The sequence below is a fragment of the Cynara cardunculus genome (assembly GCF_001531365.2).
Source record: "Cynara cardunculus var. scolymus isolate 2C chromosome LG 1, CcrdV1, whole genome shotgun sequence".
In the NCBI taxonomy this organism is placed as follows: domain Eukaryota; kingdom Viridiplantae; phylum Streptophyta; class Magnoliopsida; order Asterales; family Asteraceae; genus Cynara; species Cynara cardunculus.
Genome location: NC_037528.1, coordinates 327,953 through 355,034, shown reverse-complemented (window position 1 = coordinate 355,034; position 27,082 = coordinate 327,953). Strand labels below are relative to the sequence as shown.

The window sequence follows — 27,082 nt, the reverse complement described above, 5'->3', positions numbered from 1 at the left end:
TTATTAGTATCCGCTTACCAGGTAAGTGTTTGATAAACGACCCCATAATTAAAAAATAACTAAAAAATAAATTTACCACAAGAATTTAACCATTTTGACCGATCTGCCTTTATTTTCACCACCATATCATATGTATATTTTGGGCCAAGTTTGCAATATGGTTTGTCGGGTGGTATTTAAACCATTTAAAAGCCCAACTTCAACGGAATTAAAAGCTTAGCTTCGGAGCTTCTCTGCCGATCGATCGTTGTCGTGGTTGCACCAGATTTGGATTCAGATTCTGGCCGTCGATCTGGTAACGGAGCTTTAACAAATGTGTTTTTCAGATCGATAACCACATTCGTTTCAACTGTATCACTGTGAATTTGATTGTGGAAGATAAGTACAAGTTCGTCCAGGAAAAATGCAAAGTAAGGGATCGAATTACCACCGGAATGCTACCGCAGGATTGGTTTTTCGATCCCCTATTTCAGCCTTGATGCTCTGCACCATCGCCGCTATCGCCTCCTTCTATGTCGCCGGCCGGTTAGTATTATCTATCTGCTTTTTAAATTTTTTTCACATGATTTAATCGGATGAAGTGATTATAGCTCATTGCGTAATTTCTGTACATCATTTTCTTCTTATGGACTACGATTTCTATATCTATTTGTATGCAAAATCATTAGGTTTCAACTAATTTGTCGCAAAATCGTTGGAACATTTCTCTTACTGAATTCGTTGCGTAAAATCGGATTAGGGCATCATTTTGTTTTTATGTCATGGATTGTACATACTTATTTTGATAAAGCATCTCATGATCGAATATTATGTGGGTTGTTTTTGTCTTTCTGTGAAGTTTATGGCAGGATGCAGAGAACAGGGTTTATTTGAGTAAAGAACTTGACAGAATTACAGGCCAGGTAAGAAAGAAGGCGAACTCATGATTAGTTTTATTGATACTTTTAGTTTGGTTTCTGAAGGAAATTATCTACTTAGGGATGTGGATGTGGACATTGCAAGTATCACTTTTAAGACATTATGCAATGCATCTTTTACGTGTTGGACTAGTGTCAGTAGAATTCATGCTTATTAGAGTAGGCAAGAGTTTGGGGCCGTTTGAGCTGTCACATTCAAAAGATGTTCATGCCACTTCTATCAACTACTGAATTATTTCTTGGTAAATGTATCTTTGAAATCACCTATACTTGATGAGTACTCACTATTTTAGGTCTGTTGGATAACATCAAAATCGAGCACATGTTACATGTTTCTAGAACTCAGAAATGTTAAACTTTTTCCATATTGTAGCTTGTTCTGACATGTATGATATGACATTCAATGCTTTCACGTTTATCTGTCTACTTGCTTAAATTCCTAAACTTTTATCTGGTGGTCTTTGGAGTTGGCTTGATAATTACTATTTAACGTCAGGGGAAATCTGCTATATCGGTGGATGATACGTTAAAAATAATAGGATGCAGGTAATGTGATTGTTCACTTCCAATTTTTGACTCTATTACCCATTCTAGTCAATAATTCTGTTTATAGGTTTGATTGAAGATTATATGCTTGTTAGGGAACAACAGAAGAAACTGACAGCTCTTGAGATGGAACTGGCTGCAGCTCGTCAAGAAGGCTTTGTGTCAACGCACTTATCAAAGACAAAAACTCCTCCCAAGAAGAGGCCATTGGTGGTGATTGGAGTCCTTACAGGATTTGGCCGCAAGAACAATAGAGAAGTGATACGTAAGGCATGGATGACGACAGGTAAACACAAATTTTCACATTTTCATAGCCTTATGTTACTTTGTTTTTGGCTAGGTATGCAAGTTTTGTGTCCTAAATATTATACCCGTTTTGCTATCATGAAGGAATGGTTTTGTTGAGAGAAACTTAATAAACGTGACTGTATGTAGTCAGCAAGGAGCTAGATGAGTAAGATCTTTCCAAGGACATGTTGCACTTGCACCTTAGACGGTTGAAATTTTATTGGATGGAGGAAGTCATTCACTTAAGTTGATGATACTAATTGAGAGCAATGCTTAGTATTAGACTCGAATCTTTGCATGCATAGTTGTAGTTATGTTCTTTATTTTTGCTTTTTCTGCCACATGCTTGGTATCAATAAATTACAAATGTTATTGTTGTAGGTGAAGCTTTGAAAAAGATGGAGGAGCAGAAGGGAGTTATTGCTCGATTTGTTATTGGAAGAAGGTACAATGCTCTTTCTCCTCTTCTTTTCACTCAAAGCTATTGTAGTTGTAGTTTCCATGAGTTTTTTTTTTCCTTCTGAACGTGCTACATGACAATGTAAATTGCAGTGCTAATCATGGAGACAGTCTGGATAGAGGCATAGATATTGAAAATAAGAACTACAATGACTTCTTTATCCTAGTAAGTACAAGGGCTCATTGATGTATATGATACATCGCCTTCTGCATTTTATGGTTTTTTCTTTACTTGTTTCTCTTGCCTCCGTATATAAATCATTGATATCTGTACATTTTCTACATGGTTCTTAGGACATCTTTCATGTTTTAGAATATATGACAATGGATGATGTCATGTAGTCATAGATACAATTTTTTTCATACTTTAGTGGCTCTAAACAGATATATTAAACCACTCTAGAAACTGAATGAAAGCTGGAAATTCACATATAAGACCCAGGTCTGTACCAACATTAAACTAGGTGTTGAATGCTGAAAATTCAACATACAAGACCCCATGTTTGTACCAACATTAAACCACTCTAACAACTGAATAAATGCTGAAAGTTCACATACAAGACTTAAGGTCTGTACCAACACTAAACTAGGTGACAGCATAGAAGTCTTTGAGATAGACTGTATACCTTTGTACCAGATGACCTCCAACTTTTATTTTCTGCTGCCTACACAGATTTGCTACTTAAAGTTGGGAGCCTTCCCTTTCCAGTTTTGTGGTAGGAAATTATTTGCTTGTATGCTTAAAAACATCGATTTCAGTATCCAGTTGTATTCTTGATTGAAGACTGAAAGTGCTGTAGCATGAACTTCTGCTTATGTATGATTTGGGTAAAGACAATATAAATCTGCCACTATTAATGAGCACTTAAATGCTTTTATACAGAGAGTGAGAGAGAGGTGACTTTTGGTAACAGCGAACTAAATTATTTGACCAGGATCTTAATTTAGGGAAAAGAAAATCTTGTCAATCTGATAGACATAAGACAGAAGGAAACAAAACGATGGGAACTAGTCACCTATTGGTTGAAAGGCAGCATGCTCTTTATGCAGTCATATTATTATTATTATTATTATTATTATTATTATTATTATTATTATTATCGCAACAGTTGGAGGGTGATTATGAATTTTAGATCTATATATCGACAGGAAAGCCATGTGGAAGCTCCCGAGGAACAACCAAAGAAGACCAAATTGTTCTTTGCCCATGCTGCAGAAAGATGGGAAGCTGAATACTATGCCAAAGTCAATGATGATGTTTATGTAAATATTGGTAAGCACAACGCTATAGGGATTGGTATACAAGTTTGGAATTGAGACATAACTTGCCTCTGCTTGAGTATGTGTAAATGTGTGTGTTCATTTAATCATATATGCATGTTGCTACCCAAATTATTTAACAAGAGCTCTAATAGCCTAAATTTTTAATGTTAAAATCAAGATCATGCCTCTTAATAATCTGTACCAAAGGTAATTATTGTATACTACGAACACAGACAATAACACACTTACTCGAGTATGTTATTTATTCTCCTAACCATGAACACAACGATCATCAAGGGAAAAGACAAGGATAATGAAGCTGCAGTTATTTTTCAGATGCCTTGGGAAGTGCACTTGCGGCTCAATTAGATAATCCTCGTGTATATATCGGGTGTATGAAATCAGGCGAAGTTTTCTCTGAACAGTAAGTGTGATCTAAAACTCTACCAGGACTCCCAATTATATCCAGTTGATATTATCTGTTCATGATGCTTATTTTTTATCTTCTTTTGTGGATTTTGGCAGGGGTCAGAAATGGTACGAACCTGATTGGTGGAAATTTGGGGATGGGAAAACGTAAGTCCGACTTTTCCTTTTTCTATTATGCAACAGTTATTTTGAACATAAATGAAGAGTTCAAATACATTGATTCAATTTCTTTGAGTTTACCACTCAAGGTGTATATATCCTTGATAAAACCAAATCAAACCAAACGTACCCAGAATATTCCGTTCTGAATTAGGGTATAGGAATAAGGATTAATGCAGACTTGCCTTTATCCCGAGGGAGTAAATTACTAAACTACCAATGTCAAATTAAAACCCTAAAACTTCCACAATTCTTTCACTCACGTAGCTCACTGTTGTCCATCCATTCCTGTCTGTGTACCAAATACACCCATAAAGATCACAGCTTTTTGGGAAGTCTTGAATGACCCAACTACGTGATCTTTAGGCCAAATTTCTGAACCCTAATTGGTTCTTTTCACTTTCATCCCTTTTGTTTCTCCCTGAATACCATTAGCCACTTCTTGTCCATATACATTATTTGATCTTTTTTATTGATTTCATCTGAAGCTTCTTGTTTTGAATGCAACCTTTAAAGCGATATTTTGTTTGTTTAACTGCTTAAAAGAATCATCAAAGTTGAATTTGTCTTTGCATATATCATCAAGGCTTGGGTTTTGTGATTAACAGGTATTTCCGCCATGCTTCTGGTGAAATGTTTGTTATATCCAAGGCTCTGGCGAGATTTGTGTCAATAAACAGGTTCCACACCTACACCTTCCATCAAATCTCATAGTTTACATTGCTAAAACAATTAGTCTGATATTGATATTTTTTGGGGAGTTGGCAGATCTATTCTTCGCACATACGCTTTTGATGATGTCAGTACTGGATCCTGGTTCATCGGTCTTGATGTTAAACATATTGATGACAAAAAGTTTTGCTGTGCATCTTGGTCCGCAGGTCTCTCTCTCTCTCTCTCTAATCAAACGAGAACATGTCAAAATAAGAAAACATGAGAAAGGTGATTTTCCATTGAAATCACATGCGATTACGTAACACGGTCAATGCAAGGAGTGTGTAATCACATTTGATTTTACATGCGATTTTAGTGTAAAATCACATGTGATTGGCCGCTCTTGTGTTTTTCTTATTTGGTCACTGTTCTTCTATCAACCCGACTATATATATGTACAGACTGCAAATCATATAAAAACGGTCAAAAAGTTAGAAATCAGTGAAACCGAATTTCATGTAGTTTTTTCATAGATGAAACTAACATGTGAAAACCAAACTATGAGGTGTGAGCATCAATCAAAACCTTCTAACGAGTTTGATTTTAAGCTATGATTCATTTGCTTCACATGTTTTGCTCTTGTGAAGGAGTATGAGTGTGTGTTTTATGTTTAAACGTATTTTTCTGTTTTCTTTCACACACACACACACACACTTTTTGACCTTTCATCTATGAAAAAACCATGTCTAACAACACATACAAATTGATTTTCACGATTTCCAGCTTTTAGACTGTTTCTATATGTTTTGATTTGCCCCATGTGTACATATTTTATATATTGAGACTTTAAATTTACTTATCTATTTTGGAGAAATTATAAAGAATCTGTCAGAGATACTCCAAGGAATGTGGCAAAAATGGCTATGATGGCGGAGTTTGATGTGTGTGGTTTGTGTTTCACAGGAGGTATCTGCGCAGGTGCATAAGTTGATGTAATTAAAGAAGCCGAAAGAATGTAACAACAGGGGATGTGGGTCGGAGATTGGTTGGACATGTACACAAGTGAGATGGTCGTATGGCGGTTAGAGAAAGTTGAATAGCAACGATAATTTTCGTGGTTTCGGTTTACGGCCAGCCAGGAGCATAAGTTTATGGGTTGAGGGAACCCAATTTGGCTGAAAAAGCTTCATTCTTTTCTCTTGATACATACATACATACATAGAAGCTAGTTACATAGTGCTTTACCAAAGTATTCTTACATTGCGATTTTCCTTCTCTCCTTCACCCCTTTGTTTAATGAAGATGGTACCCAATTAATTAGTCGTGAAATATTTAAAATCAATTTCAATCAGAACCGTTTACCAAATGCTTAACTGATGAGTGATTATTCCTTACCGGACGAGCATGATGAGGATTAGGAGTGTTATTTATGTGGTTACTTCGTTTGGGTTGATCGGTTTTTAATTTTTCTAAAACTAACCCATAACCAAACCAAATAAGGTTGGGTTTGATCAGTTTTGAGTTATTTGGTTCAGTAATCGGCTATATCATATAAGGATTCATATTTTTCATTGGACGCTTGCTCAAATAATTTTCTCAAATTCAATACCCCTTTGCTTCTAATATATAATTGTATCATACATTCATACTTAACAATTGACTTGTATCAAGTAAAAATATCATCTACCAAAAAATCAAATATTTAACAGAAAACATTATTTTCTTCATGCGACCAACTATATAAAGTAAAATACATAATATAACAAACAACAATATCTACCAATAAACAAAACATTATATAACAAAAAAACAATAACTACCAACAAACAAAAGACATTATATAACAATAAAATAATTAAAATAATAATGGTAATGTATTTGGTTGTATTTTTATAAAAATGAAATATATAAATATAAGTAGAATTTGTTATTCGGTTAATTTGGTGTCACCGAAATAGAAAAAAGTTAACCAAAAACTGATAATCGTCCAACCCTTGGAACATACTACAACATCAGGTGGTGAAGAGCCGAAGTCGAGGTGCCAAACCTTCCTAACCCTACTGTGCAAAAATGGATATGCATTTGAAATGAGATGATTTGTGGGTTCTGAAGGGCTAGAGTGGTTGAATCTACTACCGCACGAGTAACATTTCTCGTTGCGGTTGATCTACTTACCACCCTTCCTTTAAGAGGAATTCAAAAATACAACTCGAAACTGTTTAACACACATCGTATTTAGTTCGGGTGGGTTATTGGGTTTCGATTATTTTGGACACCCTAATGATGATCAAGAATCTTATCTAAAAAGAAGCATAAAAAATGACCGGGAATCTTACACCGAAAGGTGAGTAAGAAAACTCTTAAATTTATTAATATTCCAAACTCTTACCTTTTATAAACATGTAAAATGAAAATTGAAGAGTTTTTAGAAACTCATATTATCGTTTTCTGGTCAATGGATCACGTTTTAAAAACCCACAAATTTACCTTAAAAAATCTTAATTATCGTACCTATAATTAGTTTTTTAAGTATATATTCGAACTTGAGTATATTGATCCAATACTTTTATTATATTATACGATATTTACAATTTATTAATACCTTTGACGTCCATAAAACAAAATCATAACCAATTAATAAATTTTTTAAATACAAGATAAACTTTGAACCCTAATATACTCCAGTTTTAATATACATTACATTGCACCATATCATATAAAGACAGTTCTAGTATTAAAATAAACGTTCATATACATTTATGTATAGGGGCGGATCTAGCCTCTAAGCACGGGGAAAGGCCCACAGATGCTTCCCTTCTCCAAGTCCCATCCAATGTGCCTCCACCCCATTTTTCCGGGATCCGCCACTGTTTTACATAGGGGTGAGCACCCTTTTTGACCGGAACCGGAACCGGAATCGGCGGTTCTTGAAATATTGGAACCGGAACCGGAATCGGTTAGAGCGGTTCTTAAATTTTTGGAACCGGAACCGGAACCGTCGGGAACCGGTTCCGGTTCCGGGTTCCCGCTTCCTAAAATATTAAAAATTTGTTATTTAGAAATAAAAAATAAAACATTGCCAAAACACTAAATAAATAAGCAATAATACAAATTATACAGAATAATTGTTACAAATATTGATTAACGATTACAAACCATAATAGACTAATAGAAAATGTTCAAAGTTTAACGATTACATACTATAATGGTAATTGTTCAAAGTTTAACGATTACATACTATAATGGTAATTGTTCAAAGTTTAACGATTACATACTATGAATCCAAGTGAACACACAATTTGAAAAAATACGAATCATTTTATATGAAGAATTTAGATGAAGATTGAAAATGACGACGTGCTTTTAAGATGTAAACCTAATATAAATTTGATATTAAAAAATAATTATTTTTTTTATTGAAAAATACCGGGTACCCGGCGGGTAACAGTTCCGAAAAATTGAGAACCGGAACCATTCTCAATCGGTTCCGTATTTTAGGAACCGGAACCGAAACCACTCACATCGGTTCCGGTTCTGGAACCTGCGGTTCCAAGACGGTTCCGGTTCTATAGCCGGATACCCGGTTCCGCTGCTCACCCTGGTTTTACATATATAAATCCCTGCGAATTGGGTAATAACCCGCATCCATCGGGTCAAACAAAAGTATCCATGGATACCGTCGGGTCAACGGCAACCGCGTATGTACCCGTCTAGGGTCTATGTTCTTCTCTACACGCTCTTGTTTCCCGACCCTCTCTGCCGTTCCATCTCCATCAACAATGGATTACGATTTCAGAAATAGGCTGAATCCACCGTATAATTCACAATCCTCCATGTACAACCGCCCAACACCGTCGTCTTCGTCGTCGCCGATGTCGTCGTCGACTCATCAGATGTACGGTCCGTCATCGCTCTACCCTAAGGTCGGTCAATCCGGTGGTCACTCCGTTGTTCATCCGCCCTCCCGCACCAACACCACCTCCTCTTCCTGTAAGTTCTAGACTATGTTAATGTGATTTTAGGTATCTGATTAATGATCTTCGCTTTTTTTTAGTTGTTTCTAAGTTCCTTTAGATCGGATGAATAATTTTTTTGGAATTCTATTACGCATCGTATTTCCTTGTCGATTGTGATCTTTGTATCAAAATCTCTTTTGATCAAAGGCTTTGCTTCTGATTGCTGATTAATTTATTTCAATATTCTTGTAGCAGGAATGGGGATTAGGGTTACATTAAAACCGGAATTTCGGATTACACCACCGGTATCGTTTCTGTACTTTATTCAAACTCGTTACTTCTTGTTTTTTCAATAATCACTGTCTGCGGCACGGGATCACTTCCGATGTGGGTTTATTGATCAATCTTTCCATGAATTATCGTATTCTTAACCTAATATTATATTTTCGCTGATAATAGGGATATTTCCACATCGATTTGGGTATCTACGTTATCAGCACATACTTCTTATGCTCTGTTGGTTTATTGAATTGCATCACTTGTATGCCAACCTATGATTTGTAGTTCAATTTCTTTTAGGGGACAATCTGATGGTTGGAGGTATTGTAAGAACAGGTTGATTTGGTAACAAAGAAACTCTGGCAAGTGGAAACCATCGATGTGATAGAATAAGTATATTAACCTCTGTACTGGAAAATGCACGAGTAATTGGTGGTGGGTAAGGGATTAGAGAAGCAAAAAGCGGCTTTTATAAGGTAGTAGCAATGTGATCTTGTTTCTTGACGTGTAGGCTTATAGCAGGTCGAAATGAATCATGATAGAGGTATCCAACTTTGATTTACCATAGTTGATAATGGCGTATAAGATCCTTTTAGTCAGATGTCATAGAACCCCAGTGCAAATTGCTAGCTTCCTTCAGTGAAATGGATAGCGTTAGAATATACTCATCAGGAATAACAATATAACATATTTTGTTTCAGGATAGCTGCTATCGTCTCACTATATTTCTGGATCCATGAAAAGAAGAAAATGTGGAAATCTTAGACTCACCTGTTCATAATTTCATATCATGTTATTGACTTCTTCAGAAACCCTAACAGTCCATCTTTAAAAAATTGTTTTTCATTAACATATGCATTATATATGCAACTTTCTCAGCATCTGGTTGTGTAGAATAGAGGTGCATTCATGTGTTTCTTTGTTACCTAATGGTTTGTGAATAACTACTTGTAGTAGATCAGAGGTATTCATGAATGGTTATTCTAGACCAATTTCAAGTATTTTCCATCTTTATATGTGATGTAAAGCAAGCCTCTTTTAACGTCTTGTTTATTTAAATTCCAACACTATCTGGTCCATATTTAATAAAAGTCCTTTTTTGTAGCCTCAAATGTCCCCACACATTGGAGAGGTTCCTCGTAGCACATTTCAGTTTGACTTCGAACTGGAGAGGAAGATACTTGCTGAAGCAGAGAAGGAAAACCCAAATTGGAGCAAGCTTGGGTTGGAAAACCATCCCCATAAAACTGCAAAACCAATATCTCGTCCCGTATGTTTTTTTTACTCTCTTCCCTTGTGCCCTTCTCTGCTTTAACTTTAGGGGCTGTTTGGTTGGTTTTCCATTAAGTCCTGCATGAGTGAAGTTGTTTGTGTGGATAAATCTGTCTGTGTAGATTGGAAAGTTTTTTGTTCGGGAGGGTTTTTCATAGATGGAAGGAGCGTGCTTTTTAATTAGTTTAGGCATGTTTGGGAAAAAACTTGGCTTTTTGCATAAAGCTCCCATCTAGAAGCTTACAGAATAAGCCACTGTCAAAACACTCATGTATAGTTGACAGAATAAGCTGCGAGTCTCGTTAAGCTCATTAAGCTGCTAACAAACAGACCCTAACAGTGGCTTCTTATTGATTCAAATGTTATATATACAAACACACACACCCTAATTCAGATTAATGATTACAAAAGTCTTTTTTGAACTCGGAAGATGGTTGTGAATTTGGATGCAGAACTCTTCTAATGTAGATCCAGTGGTGGGGAAATACATAGCAACAGGTCTTAATAGAGAGGCAGTACCTATTGCAGTTGCCAAATATGGAGATAATCCAACTAAGGTTTCAAGTTATTATCTTATAAGTATTATATGATATGATTTGAGTTATGATAATGTTGGATTATTCAGGATTTTGTGTGTATTTTTTACAGGTTAGGGAATTTGTGCATGGTTATAGTGTTTTGCGAGAGATGGGGTTTGAAGCTAATAGTATTGCTGAAGCATTATTCAGCCATGACAACGATAAGGAGGCTGCAGCGCATTTTCTGAGCGCTTCATCCTGAACAAATATTAGCTTGTATCATATTATTATTTGTGTTTGTGGTTGTGGCTGTGGTTGTAAAATGTGGTTGTACATTGAATTTCATGAATAACTTCTCATGGTTGTGTTGCCTTACTTGCTATGTTGGTTCTGCACTTTGGGGCTGTTTACTTACCGCTAATGGTTTGTGCGGCCTATTCGCTCAGCAATACATGAGTGCTTCTTTACGGTTTGACCATCAAGTCATTAAGCCAATACATGAGTGCTTCTTTACGGTTTGACCATCAAGTCATTAAGCCAAAACCTGTCGTCCCTATTAAGCTACCTCAAATAACTAGACTAGAAATGCCTCCTCAAACAATTATATTAGAAATGCCTCCAAGTAATTTAGATCCACTTACGTGCATTTCAATTTATTTTATTTGCACATTAAGAATGACTGAATGAATGCACTACATTTTTTTGAATTATAATAAATACTTTATAATAATTACTAATAACGATAAGCATGTTAAAATTATTTAATAACAAAAAATATTTTTTTGATAGATCTTTAAATTTATCTATTCGTCGTCCAATAGATGAGGTTGACTATTCACATGAACACAATAAACAGATAAAATAAGATATAATTTATAGGATATTGACGTAACAAGGCTATCAATTGCAACTACTCCAAAAAAAACCCACATATAATCGAATCATGGACGTATCATGCCTGATTTCATCATTATATTAATGGCATGTTATATTACGAATATTAATTATTATTATTATGATTATTATTGTACGTATACGTCCAGGTCCACCTCCACTGGGATTTGGTAGCCGCCTGAGCATTCTCTCCCTAATAATGCTTCTATTCTATGATTTTTTAGCACATTCAAATTACCTGTTAATATCATAATATACAAGTCATTAAATTATAAAATATATTAAAATTTAATGAACTTTATTTCAAATTCTATTTAGTTTACTGATAGTTTTTTATTCATTACTATAACAAATATTCATGTTTATGTCTCATACTCTTTTTCTTCCGAAAAGTGTAAGAAGGAATTTTCACTCTTGATGTACATTAGAATAAGATGCACGTATATCATTCACGATTCATGGATGAACTTGAGGTTAAAGGTGATTAAGGGTTTAGATTCCTTCTTACGCTTCTCATCTTAACGAAAATAAACAAACGCATGAAATCATTGTTGATATTCGTTTATTTAACTAAACGAACAAAAAATGTGTTCATACGCCTTTATTTATTAAATAAACAAACTTCTTATCAAATGATTCATTAAACGTTCGATTCGTTTACAACCTTGGTAGAAACAACTCCATCAATAATTATACCATTAAGTTGAACGATGAAAATATCAATTAATTTTCGATTAATCTTTTTCATAGGGACGAAAATCTTAATATTCAACCAAAAAAACTTGTACATTCTATTAAATTAATCGGAAAAAATAAAATGTCACAATCAATATGAATAAAAACAAATTGAATAAAGATTCACGAGAGAGAGAAAGGAGGGTAATAAAATGGGCGCGGCGGTTCTGCGAGTTATCTCCTCCGTGTTGAAGATAGCTCCTCCACCGGAAATGGCGGAACCCTTGTTCCCATTCTTATTACAGCTTGTTCCACTAAATCATCATCATTAACTTCCATTCCAAATCATTGCTTTCATTAATTATTCTTCTCTTCTTCCTCCATTCACCACCACGTGCATCCTCCGCTCATCTCTCCGATCTCATTCATTTCTTCATACCCTATTACCCCATCTCTCTCTCTCTCTCTCCCATTTATTGTTCTTCACCCTACCCTCATTAATTTCAAATCTCTCTCTCTTTCGATTCATTTGTCTCTTTCAATTTGGTGTTGTTCATTCTAGTCGGTGGAGTGACCTTTGCTGATTTGCGTCTACTTTCTGACATATTTCATCAAGACGTCAATGGATTGAGCTTCTCCTTACTGAGATCTGAAAACTGTGAGTTCAATTGTTCAATTACATTTCGTTTTCCACTTCCTCGTTGAAAACTTGTCATCGTTTACTTCACAATTTTGTAATTCTGTGTTTAGTTCTATTTCTATCTAATTTAACCACGATTCCTTCATTCTCGATTACAAAAGATTAAACCTAACGCATTTGAATTGGGTGAAAAACTGGAATGCTTCCTCTGTTTTCACTACAATCCAAATAGAGGAACAGAAGTCAGTAAAGTACAGAAGAAGATGAAGAAAAATCAAAGTGACCCACCAATCAAAGCTTCAATTCATTTACGTTTCTTGTTTGACCAATAACTTTTGCTCCCATATAAGCTAGCTGTACTCAATTTATTGAAATTTAATTGTTCGTCTCTTGATGGTTGTTATTTATGAAGGTCATTACTAGTTTACTACTCAATCCTTAACTTTTCCACCATGTTTTCTTATTCATTTAGATGAACACAAAGGTTTTGGGCCTGTGAGAAAATCAAAAGAAGATGATGATGGGCAAGAACAAGTTCATCTTCTCTGCAGTTTTCTTATTTGGAACAGTGATATCATTAGTTTCCATGGAACCCTTTGAAGATAAGCAGATTTTAGTTGATTTCATTCAACGAATTTCGCATAGTAGGGCAATCAATTGGGATATGGGTTCTTCAGCTTGTCTAAATTGGACTGGGATAACATGTAATCATGATAATTCAAGAATCATCGCTGTTCGGTTACCGGCTTCTAGCCTTCATGGTCCTATTCCTTCAAACACTCTTAGCCGATTACCGGCTCTTCAGATCTTGAGTTTGAGATCCAACGGGTTAACGGGTCCTTTCCCATTTGATTTCTCAAATCTTAGAAACCTGACAGCTTTGTATCTTCAATCGAATGGCTTCTATGGCCCGTTGCCTTTGAATTTCTCTGATTGGAACAATCTTTCTATACTTAATCTGTCGAATAATGGCTTCAATGGAAGTATTCCTCCTTACATTTCGAATTTGAGTCACCTCACTGCTTTGAGCTTAGCGAACAACTCGCTTTCTGGTGAAATCCCGAATCTTCATATCCCGAGTTTGCAAGTTCTTGATTTGTCAAACAACAATCTCACTGGACCCGTGCCTGAATCTCTTCAAAGATTTCCCACCTCGGCTTTTGCAGGAAATGATCTTTCTCCTCTAACTTCAATGCCGCCCGTTGTTTCTCCCAGCAGCCAACCATCAAAGAACTCCTCAAAACTCGGTGAACCCGCGATTCTTGGAATCACTATTGGTGGTTGTGCTTTGGCGTTTGTAATACTTGCATTCATAATGATTCTTCGGTATTCGAAAGACTGGAAGGATGTTTCTGAGAGACCAAAGAAAGAAGAAAAGACAACAAAACTACGATCCGGCAGCCACAATGTGAACGGGAATGGAAGCCTCGTGTTCTTCGAAGGCAGTAACCTTGCATTCGACCTGGAGGATCTGTTTCGAGCTTCGGCTGAAGTTCTCGGAAAGGGAACATTCGGTACGACTTATAAAGCAGCATTGGAGGATGCAAGCACGGTGGTCGTGAAGAGATTGAAGGAGGTGGCTGCTGCAAAACGAGATTTCGAGCTCCAAATGGAACTCGTCGGAAATATTCGACACGAAAATGTTGTTCCTTTGAGGGCTTATTACTACTCAAAAGACGAAAAATTGATGGTGTATGATTATTACGATCAAGGGAGCGTTTCTTCGATGTTACATGGTATGTAGTCGATTTCGATTCAATTTCTCGTTTCAGTTTTGCTATTTTGTTCGTCTTGCGCTAATCAGTTCGACATTTTGCAGCGAAACGTGGCGAGAATGCAGGCCGGATTCCGTTGGATTGGGAAAGCCGGTTGCGAATAGCGATCGGAGCTGCCCGAGGGATCGCATATATCCACTCGCAAACCGGAGGGAAGCTTGTTCATGGAAACATAAAAGCCTCCAACATCTTCTTTAACCCGCAGCGATATGGTTGCGTAAGCGATCTTGGTCTAGCAACGGTGATGACCCCGTTGGCGCCCCCGGTTATGCGGATTGGCGGATACCGGGCGCCGGAGGTGGCAGACACGCGAAAAGTCTACCAAGCATCGGATGTTTATTCTTTCGGAGTTGTTTTGCTTGAGCTTTTAACAGGGAAATCGCCAACTCATGCCACCGGCGGCGAGGAGGTGGTGCATTTGGTGAGGTGGGTTCACTCGGTGGTCCGGGAAGAATGGACGGCAGAGGTGTTTGATGTGGAACTGTTGAGGTACCCAAACATAGAAGAGGAGATGGTGGAGATGTTGCAGATAGGGATGCAATGTGTGGCGAGGTCGCCGGAGCAGCGCCCGAAGATGGCGCAAGTGGTGAAACTGGTGGAGGATATACGGAGGACGACGAATACGGGGGCGTCGGAGGTATCAACGCCGGCAACGGAGATGGCATCGTCTCCGGTAGTAGCACAACAGATAGGATCGTCTGTAGTTGCAATGTGAACATTATTTTTTATAAGAATTAGGTGTGAAAATAATTGTGATAAATTATAAAAAAATATGAAGTATGGGGATTGGGGTAATTTGGTAATTTACTTATATATTATTAGGAATATATAGGGGTTTATGTTTATCTAAGCTCATTCTTTGGTTGACAATTTATAGTCAACACTGTTGTTGGTCTTAATAAACTACGATTTTAATCCCTGTGGTTTGTTGTAAAATGCGAATTTCATCCTTGTACTTTTAAAATTACGATTTTAGTCCCTCTGATTTATAGATTTTTGCAGTTTGAGTCCTTGATGTAGTTCAAAATAATTAAGTTTGAGGATAAAAATAAAAATAAAAATAAATTACAAAACATAAGGATGAAAAAAGAAATAAATTACTACTATATAGATGAAAAGAAACAACGAATTGAAAACTATAAGGATGAAAACCATAATTTCAAACCCACATAGATAAAAAAACGTAGTTTACTCTAAAAATTATTTATTCAGAATTTCTCCTTTATTTGTTACTAGAAGGTGTACTGGTGTAATATAGCATGATGCTTTTCGCTTAATTTTTTGTCCCTATCAGCGGGAATGTTTTCGGTGGTTTATCAGTTTCATACGATATTTATGTGTATTAATAGATTTGATACTTATCATGTATTTACACATGTTTATGTGTTAGTTATTAGCTAGTTTTGTGGATTTAAATTATCTATGAATGTATTGTGTAACAATAAGTTGTAATCTAATTTATGTTTTAATAGAATATAAATTATAAGAGGTGGTTTAACATGTATTACAAATCTGAAGACTCGATAAAAACTTGAAAAATATATATCGATATTAGTATCAAATTAACGATTTAATTTTTTTCATTTTTTTGGTATAATTTGTGCAATTTTGATTTTCTTTATTGCAATTTAGTTTATATAGATTTCCTACTTAAGATGTAATTTATTTTAGTTTTAATAATTTAATATTTTTATAAAGATATTTGATAAAAAAAATTATTAGAGTTTAATAATTATCCTAATTATATTTTAAATTCTTTATATTTAAAATAAGATATTTATCTTATATTTGATTATGTTTGTCGGTTAGTAATATAAATTTAAACATGCAGTTTTCAAAAACTATACTCATACAATTTATTTGAAACTAGAAGGGTACTCGCACAATGCAGTGAAATACATCTCAAATTTAGTATTTTGTTTTTTTTTTGTCTTGGTCGATGTTATAATACGGTTTTATGTGGTTTTCAGAAAGCAATAATGTTTTTATTTTTGAATAAAATATAAATATGAAAATTTCATAAAAAAATAATATATATATATATATATTGATATTAGTATCAGACTAACTATTTAAAATTTCTCGTTTTTTGTGTATTTTTTAATTTATTTTTTAATTTTTGGTTTAATAATATAATTTTTTATAAAGATAATAATTATGTATTTTGTCAGAACTCAATGATTATCCTAATTATATATTATAGTGTTTTTATATTTAAAATGAAATGTTTATCTTCTATTTGATTATGTTTATCTGAAGTTTGTTACACGAGTTCAAACATAAAGTTTTAATAAGTTGTACTTACGTACAATTTACTTGTAATTTTGAATTTTAAGTAATATGTATCAACAAACAGTATTTCGTACATAAAAAATGATTTTTAAAAGTTTTTGTTAAATGTTTTATAATATAGTATAGATATTGAATTTTAATTAATATACATTGGAATTCAATAAAGCATTTACTACCTGTTATATGTAATTTGCTTGAGGGTTGGGCACAGGATCAAAACTGGCTTAACCGGTTACTCCCTTTGGATCTGTAGCTAGGGCTGTAAACGAACCGAACGAACACGAACGAATGCTTGTTCATGTTCGTTTGTTTAACTTAACCGGATAAACGAACAAATACGAACGAAAAACTTTATGTTCGTGTTCATTTAGAAATCAGGTGTGTTCGTGTTCACTTATGTTCGTTCGTTTACGTTCTTCGTTCGTTAACATGCTAAACGAACGTAAATGAACGAACATAAACGAACTGGTTAAACGAACATAAATAAATATTATTTGAATCCAAAATAAATAAATAAAATATTATATATTAAATTTAATATATAAACGAACATAAACGAATGGTGAATGAACGAGCGTTCACGAACATAAATGAACGAACGAAACCGTTTATGTTCGTTCGTTTAACTAAACGAACAAATTTTTTTTGTTCATGTTCGTCCATTTATTAAATATACGAACATAAACGAATTTCCTGCCGAATGGTTCACGAAGTGTTCGCTGAATGTTCGGTCCGTTTACTGCCATACCTGTAGCCGAGAGGGAGACCGATTGAGAAACTCGCTTAAGATCTGGGTTTTTATGTAAGCCTGCTTGATCCAGTTTCTGAGCCCATTTCATTAAGCCCCAATTTTATTTCTCCAATGACTTGATGAGGCCCATAAATTGACCTTACATCTATTGGACCTTTTAATAAATCTATTAGGAGCAATGTTTTAACAATTCAATACAAAAATGGCCGAATAGGGTCAGCCCGAAATGAAGGGACCGATTATGGGCCAATAATTACATATTTTGTAGAATTGCAGGACCCAAGACCCATTATAGGAACCGAACCACTTACGTATATGATATTTTTGAAGAATTATATTATTAGAAGGATAGTAAGTGAGATACATCTTGATTTTAATATTTTATTTTATTCATTATTTCAGTCGATGTTATAGTATGGTCTTATGTGATTTTGAAAAAGCGATAATGTTTTTACTTTTGAATAAAATACAAATTTGACAAAAATATATCCATATTAGTATCAAATTAACTATTTAAAATTCTTATTTTTTGTGTAATTTTTTTATTATAATTTAATTATAATTTAATTTAGGTTCAATAACGAAATAATTTATATTTGGTTTAATAATATAATTTTTTATAAAGATAATAATTAATTATTTTGTTGAAACTCGATAACTATTATAATTATATTTTAGATTTTTTAGATTTTAAAATAAGATGTTTATCATTTATTTGATTATGTTTATCCGCAGTTATTTATACGAATTCAAACATCGAGCTTTAATAAGTTGTACTTATGCATAATTACTTGTAATCTTGAATTTTAAGTAATATGCATCAATAAGCAATACTTCATGCATAAAAAAATGTTTTTAAGAGTTTTTGTCAGATGTTTTATAATATAGTATAAATAATTATTTTGTCAGAACTCGATAATTATCTTAATTATATTTTAGATCTTTTAGATTTTAAAATGAGATGTTTATCATTTATTTGATTATGTTTATCCGTAGTTAGTAACACGAATTCAAACATGGAGTTTTAATAAGTTGTACTTATACATAATTTACTTGTAATCTTGAATTTTAAGTAATATACATAAAAAATGATTTTTAAGAGTTTTTGTCGAATACTTTATAATATAGCATAGATAATATAAGTTTTTCAAAAAATTTACATGATTTAAAAAAAAAAAAAAGCTTAAGGTTAAATTTTTTTCAAAAATCACAATCACAAAAGTATGTGTAACATTTTTGTATAAAAAATAATTTTTAAAAAAAATGGGCCGGGCAGGGGTTGATTTGAGACCGGCCCAATGGACCATGGCCGGTTACTAGGCATAGAGGCTAGATCAATCCTATGTTTTTTGGTCAAGACAGAGCGGCAAGATTTTAAAAGGACCGAATTTAGATCATCCTCGTTCTGGACTGATCATTAACTATTTCTTTTAACTTATGACTTATATACTATCAAGTATCAACCAATGTTATATTTCAAAATCTTTTATGATATATTGTATCGAGCTTTCTATGTGTAAATGAGGTTTTTTGATACGATTATTTTTTACGTGCTTAATGTGAAAGTAAAAGAGATGCAAATGGTAAAAAACATACACACACATACACACACAAAACAAAGCAGATGCATTGATAATGAAGAGGTTAAACCATCATTAGTGACGTCACAAGAAATTAATTAATTAATTATGCAAGTAATATATTTGGGTTAACGAGAATTTCTGATCTCAACTAGTCATTATCTGATTGTTTATTATTCATCAATTCTTAATTCTTAATTAGTGTATGAAATTAATGCTAATTGTTTAATACATACAAATGTTTGTGAATACATTTTTTAAAGTTGATGCAATTAATGTATTTTCATCCATTTTCATGCCTTCTTTACATATTTACCACTTGAATTAAATATCATTGCTTATCTACACACGTATACATTAAAAACCTTTTACTTCACTTTGATCCAAATCAAGTATCAGATTACTGAGTTTTCTTGATTAAGCATCTCTTTTGTCTTCGCATCTTAAGATACTTTTTAAGCCATATATACTTAATGAAAAATAAAACTGTATGTATGGATTAATTTATCTATATAGATTGAGAATGTTTTAAAAGATTTTTGAACAAGTCATTTTTATAACATTAATTAATTACCAAACATTGGGCATGAGAATGGGTCTCGATCCTTCGGGGAACCCGGTCAACTCGCCCCGGTCGGGGACGGGATTCCCTGCTAATTCGGGGACGAGGACAGGGACGGGTATCGTACTCCCCACCCCACCCCACCCCACCCTACCCTACCCTACCCTACCCTACCCTGTATCTATATACATATGTATTATTTGTTTCAACTAAAGCGGTAACTCGTAATTTCTATTACCTAACTAGGTTTATAATCTAAAACTGTTATTTTTTAGATGTTAATATGTAATATTTTGAATGTTAAGTTAAAATACAATTACTCGATAAGTTTTGTATATTACTCGATATGGTTTTATATTACTCAATATCTTTTGGTACATATGACTTTAATTTTTTTTTTTTTGTGATTAAATTGATTTTTTTTGTTATAGGTTACTAACTCTTATATAATGTTGTGGTTTTTTTTTATTAAATTAAATTCATTTTGGTTTTAGTTTATTGAAAATGTTTGAGATTTAAACATGTATGGTCTCTCATATATTTAGTTTAAAATAACTTACATAAACGAGATGAGGATGAGGATAGAGATAAGTAATCGGGGACGTCCCCGTCCCATTCCCATGTCTAACAAACAGTCATATATTACTAACTGAATAGACAATAACCGTAATTAATCTTATTAAGCTGCTAACGAACAAACCTTTTATTTTCTCTTTGACGTTATATAAGTATCTGATTTTTTTTCTTTTTTTTTTTATATTTTCATAAATAACAAATATAGATGAATTTTTTTCGAATAAATAAGCATTTAACTATGTAATCTACAATCTTTAACTAGTTTTTTTTTTTAATTAAATAAAATCTAAGTTAAAAAAAGGGTGTATTTGACCAAAAAGATTTGATATAAATGGGTCAGAGAGCATTTATTTGAAGAACATATCACAATTGTAGAGTGTAGACCCCTATCACCTTTCGAAAAGACAAACAAACAAATAATATATTTTAAATAAATATAATTAAATAAAACAATAAAAAATGCATTATAAATCGTGTTGCATGGTCGTTGAAATACATATACAAATGTTTAAAGATCTTTCATAATTTATTTTGTCGTGCCTGTGGATCATTCATTGTTCTTTACTTCTACCATTTTTTTATTACCTCTTTATATTTTAAATGCTTATATTATCAAAATAATACTTTGAATACAATTACAACCGTTAAGAATACAGTAATCCGATAAAATCTTTCAGATGACGTCGATAACACTGAAAAATTGGATTATAATGTCTAAACTATTGTCTTCCTTAAGGTATATGATGACCCAAATTTGTCGGGAGATTAATTAAATGAAGCAGTAGCTGAATACATGCCTTTTGACCGGGATGACAGTACGTAAGGAGAAGTGGAAAAAATAAATTTTTAACATAGTAGATTAAGTTTTACCTACCTAAAAGATAAAAAATCGTAGAGGCTCTGACCCCCAAAGGCTCCTATATGCCTCTGCCCCTATGAAAGGCATATTCGTCGAAAATAACTCTCAATTAAATGGAAATGATTGTTGACAGTAAGTAGTGAATGATTACAAATGAAGTGGTTACAAAACTGATTGGAAATCACTAATTAGCTAATAATCCATCATATGATAACCCTTTTGTGGGAACCCATAACTGATGACTATCGGTGAGAACACATCAGTGTTTTAGTGAGTAGTTTCACTAACTAATTTTCATTAGCTTATAAACATCTGATGGATCATATATCAGGTTAATTTGCAAACCTTAATAAATATCCATTGTTAATCACATGAAACTAAAATCATTTATGTCAACTCTTATTATATGTTGTTTTTGTTTGAGGGCGTTTTCCTTAGCCTTGTGAGAGCGCTCCTCTATGCCGCTGGGAGCAATGCCCCTAAAACACTACAAGGGACCGCAACACCATTGACCCTTGTCATAAGGCATCATCAAATTAAACATCTCTAAGTTCTAATTAGGTTATACGAGTTTTGTATCATATGTTGTAGTTTAAAGAGATGGATGATTCATGAAAATAGATTTTTTGCAAAAAGAGTGGTAATAATAGAAAATTAGCCAGGTGTCGGTCGTACAGGGATGGGTAGATGTCTAAAGTAAGGATAAAAAAGGCCATGAAAAGAGATCGTGGCTGGAAGTGGAGAAGTAAGAGGGGAAAACATGGTCCATGAAAATCAGCAGCTTCTTTTTCTTATTGCCCATAAAATATATATATATATATATATATATATATATATATACACTGTTTTTAATATTGGGGAACAAAGATTGAGAGAAACCATTTGACTCCCACTAATTTCATTAAAATCTGGGTCTTTTGAAGTGATTAATTAATGAAGATTTGATGTGGGTGATTGTAGTGGTTGTACTTGTAGCTACTTGCGAGCATGGGCAAAAGAGGAGCTTTTCTTCATCTTGTCTACTAATTATTTAAGCTCGATCAGTCTTCATCTTTATGAATACTAACTATCTGCCCTAATCATGCAATCATCATTAATTAATCTACTTTCATCATCTGTAAAGCTACTTTCATTCAATCAAATCTCTCATTTCTATATTGGATGACATGTTATTTTTCATCTCAAGATCATTGCACACCATTATATATATATATATATATATATATATATATATATATATATATATATATATATATATATATATATATAAAGTTTGAAACTACATTGAATATTACAACTATGAAAGCAAACAAGGGAGAAAACGTCAAGGAAACCCTCTAAACTTGCAACCAACCAAAACTTAATAAAAACTTGAAGAAAAAAATTGCTGATTAAATTGTTCATCTTTATATATACATATATATATATACTATATATCTACAGGTAGCTTCATGAAATGTAGATTTATTTATAACATAGTTGTTCATAAACGAAAGGGGTTTAGCAATATAATGAAAAAAGTGCATGGTGGTATATATATGATTCTAGTATGTATATATATACGTATACCATAAAAACGTCAATTTACTAGAAGTGCAAGAAGAGCTAAATTGTATGTTGTAATACAACTCGTTAAGAAAGATGTGCATGACTGGTCAATGCAACGTGTGTGTTTCAAGTGTGATCTTATTTTAGAATCATATGTAATTTGGCTCTTCTCACACGTCTAGTAACAATACTTTTGTTTGAACAGTGCCTACATATATATTATGTATAGTGTGTGTGTATATATCTAGGGTTGAATTTATGTGAGACTAATCTATTCTCGTGGGACCATATTTTTGTACTTGTAACTTCATATCAAAACGTTATGGAGGTAATCTACATAGTGTTTTTGCCGTGAAGGTTTGGATTATCTTTTTTCCCTCACAATATTTTGCTGTAAAGTTTTAAGTGTAAAAATATGATATCACGGGTCACACAAAAACAGACTCATATATATATATATATATATATATATATATATATATATATATATATATATATGAGGAGACCAAATGTATGTACATTCCACAAGAGAAGAGAAGAGAGGGGTGTTTTAGTATTTAATTGTAAACCCATTCATCCCCTGTTTTCAGGCAGTATCTCACTTCAATTTCCCTTTCTCTCCTGCAAAACTTTGAGGTTTAGGTACCTTCTGTCTACTCATTTCATACCCTTCTCTCTCTCTCTCTCTCTCTCTCTCTCTTTTATTTCTTTACACAAAAAGTTGGAATAATATGCACTTCATTTTTATCACTTAATAAAATTTAATATTTAAGTAAAGTTGTTCCGATCATTTACTGCGTGTCTAAAAACAGATACAACAATAACATGAATATGTAAAATTAACACTCTAAATGATGCCTCTTAAGTAAGAGAAAGAAAAGGAAGGTTCAACATATATTGAAATGATACATTACAACTCTAACTCATCCTTTCTAATGAAAGCTAGATGCGCAAAAATTGTCTTTTAGGATGCATTTGGTACACTTAACATGATTCAATAGAATAGAATAGAGATTATTATTCCATGTTTGACATGACTTTTATGTAGAACAGATAAAAACGAAGTAGAACATGCATGTTTTATCCCCACTCCATGGAATAAGATGAAACAAACTTATATTTCACAAATATAACCACAAAATAAAACTTAATTATTTTCCAAATCATCAACTATGCATCTCTCTTTAATTGTTATTTTTCATTTTCTAAATTTCATTTATTGTATTTTATATTCTATAAAATTTTATTTTATTATACGAATTTTATATTTTGGTTAATTTATATAATTTATTAAATATTAATAATAAAAATAATATAGGAAAGATATAAAATAGGAGTTCATAATTTATTTTTTATTTTGGTGTGAAACAATATTACTTTATTAATTAATTATTTTATCTGTTTCGTCATATCAAATTTATTTACCAAACACAGAATAGTTGTTCTATAATTGTTTTATTTTATTATGTATGGATAACAAATACACCATCTACGAAGAAAGTGGGAGAGACAAGTATAGATTTTTCCGATATGATATAAGAAAATGAATGAATTTTAATATGGATGGTGGTGAAGGCAAGACCAAAATTAATGTATGGACCACGTGGAAGTTGGAACACGTGCAAGGTGGACTTGTTTGGGCGTGAGGGCCGTGAACGGCGCCGGTAACCGGCTAACCCTTCTGAAAAGCTTTTATAAGACAGAAGCGGCCCACATGACCCCTCTACCGTTTACTTACTGTCCTTACCTCAACAGACAAAACTCTCTCACGCCCCAACCCTACAACTTTATTAACCCTACATATACATATACATATACATATACATATACATATACATATACATATACATATACATATACATATACATATACATATATGATGATTAATGAAGAGGAAAGATGATGGTAATTAGAACTTAAAGAAAGAATTAAAAATGTAGTAAATGATGGTAACTTGGGTAAGACGCAAGAATTACTGAAAGGTGAAAGACAAACATCTCTTGCTTCAAAGAGAAGGTGATGGCAAAAAAGATAGAAGCAGTAAATATATATATATGCATCGAATTCAGTAAAAAAAAAAGAATTAAAATAATATGTGAAAATTCGAGCTCAATTTAAAGAGTCTTCTTGGAGGATAACATACATAATAAACCCCACTGTCTTCTTGGTGCTGCTTCTGCAACTTGGCCCTTCTTTTCACGATGGATCTTGACACCTTTTATTTCTATTTTTATTTTACCCGTTATTCATACATGCATGCATGCATACATACATACATACATACATACACACACATTTATTCATGGTTTTCATTTTGCTCTCTTTTGGGGATTATATACAGATACATAGGGATTATTTCTTGGTTTTTCTCTCATCCCTAATCAATTCCCCACTCCATTTTTTCTATTTATTTTATTTTGGTTTTTTATATTTTCCATGATTAAGTATTTGATTTTTAAGCATTTTTTTATTAATTTAAAATTGGAAATACAATATTAGATGCTTACATCTATTAAGAAAAATAGGAATTAAAAATCAAAGTAATTGGATTGGAGGAAGGCTTGTTTAAGTGTTAAACATACATGCAAAACAAAATCTTTATTGGAGGGAGAAAACCTTTTTACTTGAACAAAGTGAAAGGCATCGTATGCGTAAATGTTTTTTTTTCCCAGAATAAATTACTTACAACATTTAATAATTTATTGTTATATTAATTAAATAAATCTACAAACTCAGCACATATAACGTTATCGCAAATGTTGGAATTCATTTTTTATAAAATATCAATATATAAATAAAAATAGACCCCTATTAGTAGAAGAAACATCAAATAATAACATGCATCATCAAAACAAGAGAACACGAAAATACTCAAATCACGGACGATTACGGAACATAATTAATATAGGTGTGCGGGTGATTTGGCCCATAACTTAGGTCGTGGAAATAAAATGTGATTTTGCACGTGATTTTAGTATATAATTATATTTTATTTGACCATTCTTATTTTTTTTTTTATTTGGTCATTGTTTTTATTTGAATTTGACTTCATATTCATAAGCTTATATATGTATACATGTATATTTCTTTCAATACAAACCTCTTAATATTAGCAAAATGAACCGAACAAAGATGAATGCATAAGAATATTATGACCCAAAATATATATGGCCATGATATTTATTTAGTGTAGGATCGTCTGAGAAGGGTTCTGGACCTTTAATTATTAAATCTCAAACTCACTCATTAATCACGATTGATATGGAGATTGATCCACTATATCTTGATGCATTGCATTCTAATGGGCATCAAAGTATGAAAATCCCTCATTACGTTTCTTAACTTAACTCTACTTCTCAACGGAAACCAATCCATATGTATTTAATGTTAAATCCATGACATACACACATATACACATACATATATATATATATATATATATGATCTATAATGGGGAAATTTATTAAAATAATCATTTTTCAGGGTTGATTTCACTATCTAGACAATTTTCTCTCCAAGTTTACACTTTTTAACCATGTCCGTAAAAAAAATTACATTTTTCACCCAGGTCTAGAAAAAACTTTATACTTCTCACATTTTTTTTTAATATTTTTCACCCTAGTCCACAAGAAAAAAGTTAAAATTCTAAATCTAATGCAATTTTGTTAAACCTTGTAAAAAATTAGCTAAAAGGTAAAAACACCCAATAAAAAAAAAAAAATTAATTAATTTCTGTATATAATGGACGAATTCATGCATACACTCTTCATCGGTGGCCAGAGATATGTGGACAAATCTTTGGTTGAGAGGTATGGTAGATAGCTAGCAACCAATAGGGATATTTTTGTCATTAGCAAAAGTCCAGATTTACAAGCACAACGTACAGCTTTTGTATGCATGCAGGTAGCTGTTTATAAGTAGTAAAGCAATATGTGTTGAAAAGTGGAGAGTCGAGAGGAGCATAGAGGTGGTGAAGGCTGGAATCAAGGGAGAACTCAGAACCATAATCTAGGGTTTGATGAAGAACTAATTAATGCACTTTACAAATATCATGCATATACATATACATATATATATATATATATATATATAATCTTGGACTTTGTGACTTATAATTTTGACTTTTTCTATTGCAAAAGCATCAAATACATATATAACCCAAAATACATACAAAATCTTGATTTTTCAAC

The 27,082-nt window shown here is 33.0% G+C and overlaps 3 protein-coding genes across 3 annotated transcripts; all 3 read left to right on the top strand.

Moving 5' to 3' along the window:
- Nucleotides 1-238: 238 nt before the first annotated feature.
- LOC112528960 (hydroxyproline O-galactosyltransferase HPGT1) lies at nucleotides 239-6,065 on the top strand. The gene is made up of 12 exons (XM_025140031.1): nucleotides 239-525; nucleotides 839-902; nucleotides 1,414-1,463; nucleotides 1,559-1,749; nucleotides 2,133-2,196; nucleotides 2,304-2,376; nucleotides 3,360-3,483; nucleotides 3,810-3,897; nucleotides 3,999-4,049; nucleotides 4,670-4,741; nucleotides 4,830-4,942; nucleotides 5,679-6,065. Exons 1-12 carry the CDS (start codon nucleotides 404-406, stop codon nucleotides 5,699-5,701), a joined length of 1,035 nt encoding a protein of 344 aa, XP_024995799.1. The 5' UTR covers nucleotides 239-403; the 3' UTR covers nucleotides 5,702-6,065.
- Nucleotides 6,066-8,375: 2,310 nt separating this feature from the next.
- LOC112518067 lies at nucleotides 8,376-11,115 on the top strand. Its single transcript, XM_025125636.1, has 5 exons — nucleotides 8,376-8,705; nucleotides 8,924-8,976; nucleotides 10,056-10,220; nucleotides 10,675-10,779; nucleotides 10,871-11,115. The coding sequence occupies exons 1-5, from the start codon at nucleotides 8,435-8,437 to the stop codon at nucleotides 11,000-11,002; spliced, it is 726 nt and encodes a 241-aa protein (XP_024981404.1). The 5' UTR covers nucleotides 8,376-8,434; the 3' UTR covers nucleotides 11,003-11,115.
- Nucleotides 11,116-12,600: 1,485 nt separating this feature from the next.
- On the top strand, nucleotides 12,601-15,703 carry LOC112519662 (probable inactive receptor kinase At4g23740). The gene is made up of 3 exons (XM_025127880.1): nucleotides 12,601-12,967; nucleotides 13,422-14,685; nucleotides 14,769-15,703. Exons 2-3 carry the CDS (start codon nucleotides 13,464-13,466, stop codon nucleotides 15,437-15,439), a joined length of 1,893 nt encoding a protein of 630 aa, XP_024983648.1. The 5' UTR covers nucleotides 12,601-12,967; nucleotides 13,422-13,463; the 3' UTR covers nucleotides 15,440-15,703.
- Nucleotides 15,704-27,082: the final 11,379 nt, after the last annotated feature.

Coding starts and splice junctions, on each gene's coding strand:
- LOC112528960 (XM_025140031.1), top strand. CDS start 404: ATGCAAAGTAAGGGATCGAATTACCACCGGAATGCTACCGCAGGATTG. Junction 3,898..3,998: donor GGCGAAGTTTTCTCTGAACA/GTAAGTGTGATC, acceptor GGATTTTGGCAG/GGGTCAGAAATGGTACGAAC. Junction 4,742..4,829: donor AGATTTGTGTCAATAAACAG/GTTCCACACCTA, acceptor GGGAGTTGGCAG/ATCTATTCTTCGCACATACG.
- LOC112518067 (XM_025125636.1), top strand. CDS start 8,435: ATGTTCTTCTCTACACGCTCTTGTTTCCCGACCCTCTCTGCCGTTCCA. Junction 8,706..8,923: donor CAACACCACCTCCTCTTCCT/GTAAGTTCTAGA, acceptor ATATTCTTGTAG/CAGGAATGGGGATTAGGGTT. Junction 8,977..10,055: donor AATTTCGGATTACACCACCG/GTATCGTTTCTG, acceptor CCTTTTTTGTAG/CCTCAAATGTCCCCACACAT.
- LOC112519662 (XM_025127880.1), top strand. CDS start 13,464: ATGATGATGGGCAAGAACAAGTTCATCTTCTCTGCAGTTTTCTTATTT. Junction 14,686..14,768: donor CGTTTCTTCGATGTTACATG/GTATGTAGTCGA, acceptor GACATTTTGCAG/CGAAACGTGGCGAGAATGCA.